This window comes from Histoplasma capsulatum, assembly GCF_000150115.1.
Source record: "Histoplasma capsulatum G186AR genomic scaffold supercont2.2, whole genome shotgun sequence".
In the NCBI taxonomy this organism is placed as follows: domain Eukaryota; kingdom Fungi; phylum Ascomycota; class Eurotiomycetes; order Onygenales; family Ajellomycetaceae; genus Histoplasma; species Histoplasma capsulatum.
Window position 1 is genome coordinate 309,889 of NW_025544802.1, and position 7,717 is coordinate 317,605.

The window sequence follows — 7,717 nt, forward strand, 5'->3', positions numbered from 1 at the left end:
CACCATGATCGTCAGATTATTCATAGCAAAATGTCAATATAATCATTTTCTTAAATGATTGCACTTATAGTGATATCTATATCTGTGAGTATAGTGATGTGACTCAGCCCACAGCAGGTGTGATCATCCATCTCATCATCTATACATTGCAACTGCCAGCTACAGTATACTGTGGGAACCACAATGCACTCTTTTGTATGATTTTGTGCTTCATTCAGAGTCATCAAGATTCTACAGAATTAAGATCTGAAGAATTACTTGATCAGAGCATATATATCAGTATTGGAAGTCATCTTGACAAGTAATTTAATGAGAAATGAAAATATCATCTCTACTATGGAGTTATGATGAAGCAGATTTGGGGGAAATTCAAGTTGGTGGCATTATATAGTACCTTGGCGGGTGCCTTGGCGGGCAAGAACTTTTGAGATGAACCTCCGTATGATAACTCTGATTAATTACATGATAAACAGGCATAAAAGAACTAGATGTCCTAATCCTAGGATCATCTGATTTAATGCAATTAGGGGCTGTTGGGCGTAGATAATTTGAAATAAAATCTGATGAGTGGGGATGGTTCAAATTCACCGGCCTGCTCGCTGGAGGATTAAGTTAAGCAGCTTTTAGATTTACTAACTAACAATTTCCCTCAAAAATCACTTCTCTTGCATACTTACCCTCCCAGTTCCCGCAAGTTCTCGGTGTGTCACAAGGTTCCGCATGGGTAAAGTCAAGGACGACGACTTGGCCGTTGCGAAGTCCAAAATTACTCGCCCTGACATCTCCCTGGTGATACCCCTCATCATGCAGCTGTTCAAGGCATGCAAGCGCCTGGTGTCTGTAGCGAAAAATAACACAGCATTCAGCATAAGCAGCAACATCCCCACAGCTCAAGACAATAGAAAATATATCTGGAAAACTTACTTTTGGTCTGTGGTCATCTCGTTGAATGAATCGAAGCTCTTTTCTAGCAACTCCAGAACAAGGACTCCAAATGGCTCGTTAACCCACATTCCAGCAAAGCCACCGTAACATTTAGGAATAAATGTTTTGCCCTGCAGCCGCTCATACACTTCCACTTCCCTCACGAAGGACTGAAAGTCGTGTTCATTAACCTTGATGGCGCAGGGCTCCTCAGATGTACCGGAAACAAGTAGAGAATCATAGGCAATGCCGCATATTCCCGACCCAAGCTTTTCCATCGCAAGCAGGCACAGGGGCTCCTCAACAACCGTGTCTTGATATGTGATTTCGCCTTCAGGGGTCGTTTCTGGAAGATCTGAGGAGTTGCCTTCCAGAACTACATCCCATGCTTTCTGGGCAGACTGTTCGTGATTCTTAGCATTGCAATCTAATCGCTACTCGGGCAAAATACACTTACAATCCTCTTTAGAGCCAATTGGCGATCTGGCAGTCTTGAATTCGGAAACGACAGTAAAGAGTACTAAAAGGGGACTATTAGCTATGTCGGTTAGAGTGCGTTGGGGGGTAAATTGCTTTACGTCATGCTTGCTGTGTAGCCGTGATGCAGCCTCGATCAAGCGTGAGGACCTGCGCGTTTCCTGGTGGACATGCGCTCTAGTTCCTGCAGTGGTTCCGGCCCGAGAGGATCGCAAAGCCGGCTCTCCTCGTTTCGCTCTCTTTAGCTCATTCCCTCCACCTGTGTTTCTGGTCGTCCTGGACTGTCGGCCCCCAGCGTATTCTGTAACAATACGTGCTGTTGGGGGATTGGTGTAAGAAGCAGCCGGGTTATTGCCAAGAAGAAGTGCTGTAACCACTGAAATAAGACAGGGTTCAGGGAGTGGTTGAAGTTGTCCGGGGCGTGTAAGGGTTGAGTGATTATCTGATACCACCATCTGGTAGTAGTTGCTGTTCTTGTGGTTAACCACGTTCATGAAAAAAACCATAAACTCATGTCCTCCAATCAAAAGACCCCATCTGCAGTTGGCATCAATCATATGTTTGCCGAGCTGTATATGAATTTATCAATCGTTAGCATGATCTTTTGACCAAGGCGCAGGATTCTTACTTTAAGTATGATTGAACGCGCACTCGTTTCGTAAGAAGAAGCTAGTATCTCAGTCCCTTCACCTCTGGCAAGATCCAGGATTTGAGAACGATGAGCGTTGTAGGCGGCCACACTTTTGTGCTCCACGACAACCCAGTCAGTTTCGGTTCTGCGGAGTTTTCTGTTTAGCTGGGCGCCATCTTCGTGGTCACAGCTTACGATTCGAATATCATTTGGTTGCAGATGGTCAGCTGCCGTAACAAACTCCGCCACATATTGAAGAAGGACCAGAGACGCATCCATATTGACAGTCTCATTTCCCACTACTCCACGGTCGATAGTATGTTGCACATATTGATGCACAAGGTTGAAATCGAGAGGAGGAGCGGGAGCAATGGTTAGATGATTCCGGGCAAATGACAAAAGCTGGTTGCACATATCCTGATCCAAGATGATGTGTCTTGGGAGTTGCTCTTCATTGGGCGGGTTTGTGGGATGGAAAGACGCAGTTGTTGAACTGCCAGGTGCTCCCAAAAGGGGTTGTCCAGTTGGAGGGGCATTGTAATAATCTAGAAAGGTCGACATCGCAGAGTGAGAGTGCCCTTTGTACACACCGCCCGTCGCTACTACCGATTGAATGGCTCAGTGAGGCCTTCGGACTAGCTCAGGGGGGTTGGCAACGACCGCCCAGAGCCGGAAAGTTGGTCAAACTTGGTCATTTAGAGGAAGTAAAAGTCGTAACAAGAGGTTTCCGTAGGTGAACCTGCGGAAGAATCATTACCACGCCGTGGGGGGCTGGATGGTTAAAGCAACTTGAAGCTGTAGATCATCATTCGCGGCGCGTTAACTAAGTGGTGAAGGAAAGTTCTTGATGACGCGTTGGAGTTCCTACGTTCAACCTCTCTTGTATAGGAAGCTCCAAGTAATTTATTAGTCAGTTCTGCTGGAAAGGGTAGTTATTGCATTTCCCTCCTCAGATGCTGGTTGTTCGTTAGCTAGTTTCTTAACCAATCAACAACCCGCTTATTTGAAAAGCTTTTGTCTATATTTTCTACTCCTAACTGACTAGTTATGTGGAGTATTATTTGTAAAATTTCAATACTATCATGAAGAAGGATAGTTAAGTGTTGAACTGATTCACGATTAACTAGATGGAAGATTAGCGGCTGCAGGAGGGAAGCGCGCCAAGTCAACTATGTCTATTTAGGCCTAGCACTGCCCAGTTCAAGAGTCACCTGATGAACCCAAACCAACCTTGGAATGGACATCTTTAACTATTTCAACATCCCGAGGTTAACTTAAACCTAGCATAAATTCTAGTTTGCATATTACCTCATGAAAGTCCAGTCGTGGCGCTCAAGCGTAGATGGACAAAGCAGTGTCACAATCAATTCCAGCCTCTAGCACCTCCAGCACGCAGAATCTCGACGCGAAGCGCGCCGCTGTCGAAGAACCCAGTTTCGGCCCTGACGCCAAAAGAATCAAACGCTTTCATGATGATGGGTTGATAGAGCCAGATGCGAAAACTCCCGCTCTGACCATCGTCCCCTTTCCAGAGAAGGTGTGTTAGGATTTTCGAATACATTGCCGGGAAAACTGCCAAATCATCTAACCGTGTCTCTTTAAAGCCAGCAGTTTTGGAAGAGCGGAATGGAGAGATCCAATTCCGAGTGGTCAACAATGATGGCTCCAGAGAGAGTACCATTATCCTTACAGGCCTCAAGTGCCTGTTTCAAAAGCAGCTTCCGAAAATGCCCAAGGACTATGTCGCGCGTCTCGTCTACGATCGGGCTCATCTGTCTATGGCCATCGTCAAAATGCCGCTGGAGGTCATCGGCGGGATCACATTCCGAGAATTCCGAGACCGCAAGTTTGCCGAAATCGTCTTTTGCGCGGTCTCGTCCCACCAGCAGGTGAAGGGATACGGCGCGCATCTCATGTTCCATCTGAAGGACTATGTCAGAGCTACTTCCCCCGTGATGCATTTTCTAACATACGCCGATAACTATGCCACCGGCTATTTTCAAAAGCAAGGATTTACCAAAGAGATCACCCTCGACAAGTCCGTCTGGATGGGGTATATCAAGGATTACGAAGGGGGGACACTCATGCAGTGCTCCATGCTTCCCCGCATACGGTATCTGGAAGTTGGGCGCATGCTCCTGAAGCAGAAGGAGGCAGTGCTGGCCAAAATGCGCACCTTCAGCGAAAGCCACATCGTCCATCGGCCACCCCAGCAATGGGCTAGCGCAGTCATCGCACCAATAGACCCACTCTCGATCCCTGCCATTCGGGCCACTGGCTGGTCTCCAGACATGGACAAGCTAGCGCGGGAGCCCCGCCACGGGCGCCACTTCAACGAGCTCCGGCGTTTCCTGAACCAGATCCAGAACCACAAACAGGCCTGGCCCTTCCTCAACCCGGTCAACAGAGACGAGGTCCCCGACTACTACAATGTCATTGTATCGCCGATGGATCTGTCGACCATGGAAGAGAGGCTGGAGTGCGATTCCTATCCGTCGCCGAAGGACCTTGTCGCGGATCTGAAGTTGATTTTCAGCAATTGCCGACAGTACAACGACGCGTCGACGGTGTACGCCAAGTGCGCGGTCAAGCTGGAGAAGTACATGTGGAGTCTGATCAAGAAGATTCCGGAGTGGGCTGACTTACTTGAAGATTGATATATATATATATATATATATAAACATGATCAATGGGAGAATGCGTCTTGTTTCTTGGAGTCTTGGAGTCACAGCAGGTCTGTTGTTGAATGAAGCGAGGGTATGACCCCCGGCGCAGGTTGCCTGCTTTGCTGGGAGACTGGGAGAGCAGCAACAACATAATACCCTAGATCATTTTGGAGTTTAGCGGGATACCCTGTCAGCGTATGTTTTTGTATATATTTCTGTCCGGCGCTGGGGTTTTGGGCGTTTTTTCTTTCTTTTTTCTTTTTCTTTCTCTTTTTTTTACGGGATCACGAAAGAAGGGGTTTTACACTGGTTTCCCCACGCACTTGTCACCTTGGTACTTTTGTCTCCTAGCCTAGCACGTTTTACCCACCAAATGGTATCGCAGACGCGACTAGCAATGGGCAAAATTATCTTTCTTCAGCAGTCCAACCCCTCGTCCAGCTGAGCCATTGGACCCTGATTGACCAAGGATATTTGAAAAAAAAGGCAGGGTAACAAAATAAAGCACCACCTGCAAAACGGATGGACGAGCCATGGGTATTGGTGGCTGTTCCAAATGTGTGATATATATCTTAGTCGGGGTGATTGATTGATCAAGAAAAAAAAGCACTAGCAACTAGTATGGAATGGAAGTTGACAGGTAATGAGCAACTGAGGAATTGGGTGTAAGGAGGGAGCATAGAATGAAGGACCTTGGAAGGGTTTCCACACAGGAACAGCAGTCAATGCAACAACAAAGACAGCCTTATTATATAATCTGCACGAAATGGCGGATCTGCACCCGCGGGCCAAACCCGTGGATCCAATGATGCTCGTCAGCCAACCTTAAATGGGCCACGGCCAATGACAGCCAAGCACATCCGGGGCTTGGTAAAGCTTAAATCTGGGGTGCTAAAATAGGACACTGTATGGCGCAGCTGCTTGAGGCCTGCAGAAGGAGGACAAGGATGCTGGTGTCCTTGAGGATTGCGCGATCCACCGTCGCCGGGATATATGATAGATGGGCGTCACCAGTGGGGTTTCTGCAAGGCAGCGGGCTATACTTCAAAGTGTAGTACTAGCAACTCGTACTTGTAGATTCGAATCAGCGTTTTTGTGTCTTCCATTTGCAAAACACAGATTATTTTTTCATTCCAAAAGGAGAATGATAATCTGGGCCCTTGTATAGCATACTAGCACATACTACCACCGATATCAGGCAGGCATCCCGACCTCGGAGCCCTGGAGACAGCTGTCCTTTCTCCACCGTTCAACAGCCCTGGACCAATTTGCGCGTCGCCTGGCCGCACACCACCAAGTCCCGGCCTGTGATTGGCCAGATCCACTGCTTGGCACACGCAGCACGTCACCAGCCACAGGACCCTTGAACATGTACCTTATCGGTACCTTTACACGCCTTCACCGCGGTCGAGGTACCTATATGGTACATCCACACCCTGCTCTCCGCCGCATCATCAAAACCAACATGTATAGTTACCAACAACAACAACATGTATGTATATATTATATTGTACGCAGCTATGTCTATCCACGGGAGAGCATTGCGTCCGCAGTCGGAGTGCTTGTGCTGCTCAAGCTAGGCTCCCCAGCTCCAGACTCCCCGGCTCCAGGCTCCAGGTGTCCAGACTCGTAAGGTTTTCCGGGTTTGTGGCTCGCCTTTCACCCAGAGCCAACTTTGACGCGGTTGCTCTATCCTTCCGCCACCCAACTCGACTCTCGACTCGAACTGGACTTGACTCAACTGCTTGAGTTGGCCGGTGACTGTTAGCTCTCGGCTGGCTGCTCTACATACATCCATATCTCTCCTGCTATCTCTACTCCTCCTCCTCCTCCTCCTTCTCTTCTCTTTGTCCTCCACTCCCATTCATCGTGGCAGCTTGCTGCACGATGCTTTTTACCTCCCCTACCTCCTTTGTAAACGCGCATATCCTCCACAACTCCTCCCACTCCTCCTCCTCCTCCATCTCCTCCATCTCCGCCCTCAACCAGCATGTAGCCCAGCAACACCTGGCCGCCGCCGCCGCTGGCTGGCTTTCTCACTCTTCCCTCTTGCTCAACACCGCTGCTTCTCCGCAGGCTGCTCAACCTCCGCTGCCGCGGCTTGTCATCCTGGTCCTGTCCGCAGTCCTCGAGATCGTCTGCGTCAGTCTCCCCGGCTATATCCTAGCCCGTATGGGCAGGTTTGATGCGGAGGCCCAGAAATTCGTCGCCAATCTCAATGTCGCACTGTTTACCCCATGTCTCGGTGTGTGTTTTGTTTTGTTTTTGTTTTTTTTTAACTACGTACCCATATTAGATATATATATATATACTGCGACTGACATTCTACCAGTCTTCACAAAACTCGCCTCCCAATTAACCGCGGGAAAACTGACAGACCTGGCCATCATCCCTTGCATCTTCGCGGTCCAGACTGCGGTCTCCTATCTGTGTGCCTCCGTGGTCTCTCGGCTGTTCCGCTTCAACAAGCCCCAGTCCAACTTTGTGGTCGCCATGGGCGTATGTGTCTCCCCGCCCCTGAGCCTCTCTCTCTCTCTCTCTTTCCCTCTTCTCTACATATACATTTGGCTAACCAAATTACAGGTCTTTGGGAACTCCAATTCGCTACCCATCTCGCTCGTGTTGTCGCTGGCCCACACTCTAGAAGGCCTGCGCTGGGATCGCATACCAAACGACAACAGCCAGGAGGTTGCAGCCAGGGGCATCCTCTATCTCCTGATCTTCCAGCAACTGGGCCAGCTGCTTCGATGGAGCTGGGGCTATCGCGTCCTCCTAGCTCCGCCGGGAGTCATACCACAGAGACGAGGAAGAAATCGCTGCCGCCCGCATCCGCAGTTCCGAACCATATACTGACGAACCGGACAATGCCACAACACCTGAATATAGCCAGACACTCATAGACACCACCGATAGCGATAATGTCGAACATGCCGCGCCCAGCGCTTCATCGAGGTTTCGCAAGATATAATATCCCATTTTTGAATCCGGAGAGGTAACCCCTATCAACAACACGACAGTA

At 48.9% G+C, this 7,717-nt stretch overlaps 3 protein-coding genes across 3 annotated transcripts in view; 2 read left to right on the forward strand and 1 right to left on the reverse strand.

Moving 5' to 3' along the window:
- Positions 1-231: 231 nt before the first annotated feature.
- On the reverse strand, positions 232-2,593 carry HCBG_01317 (uncharacterized protein; the record flags this gene model as incomplete). The annotated part of the gene is made up of 7 exons (XM_045428367.1): positions 232-246; positions 395-435; positions 678-838; positions 925-1,325; positions 1,382-1,444; positions 1,503-1,970; positions 2,030-2,593. 7 exons carry the CDS (start codon positions 2,591-2,593, stop codon positions 232-234), a joined length of 1,713 nt encoding a protein of 570 aa, XP_045290153.1.
- Positions 2,594-3,374: 781 nt separating this feature from the next.
- On the forward strand, positions 3,375-4,689 carry HCBG_01318 (histone acetyltransferase GCN5; the record flags this gene model as incomplete). The annotated part of the gene is made up of 2 exons (XM_045428368.1): positions 3,375-3,569; positions 3,637-4,689. The coding sequence occupies 2 exons, from the start codon at positions 3,375-3,377 to the stop codon at positions 4,687-4,689; spliced, it is 1,248 nt and encodes a 415-aa protein (XP_045290154.1).
- Positions 4,690-5,464: 775 nt separating this feature from the next.
- HCBG_01319 (auxin efflux carrier superfamily) overlaps positions 5,465-7,717 on the forward strand; it is a gene marked incomplete at both ends in the record, with an annotated part of 3,312 nt that continues 1,059 nt past the window's right edge. Inside the window, 6 exons of the mRNA XM_045428369.1 lie at positions 5,465-5,512; positions 5,867-6,190; positions 6,288-6,327; positions 6,575-6,943; positions 7,031-7,197; positions 7,505-7,650. Of these exons, the coding sequence (XP_045290155.1) occupies positions 5,465-5,512; positions 5,867-6,190; positions 6,288-6,327; positions 6,575-6,943; positions 7,031-7,197; positions 7,505-7,650 (1,094 nt within the window). The remainder of the gene's footprint in view (positions 5,513-5,866; positions 6,191-6,287; positions 6,328-6,574; positions 6,944-7,030; positions 7,198-7,504; positions 7,651-7,717) is intronic.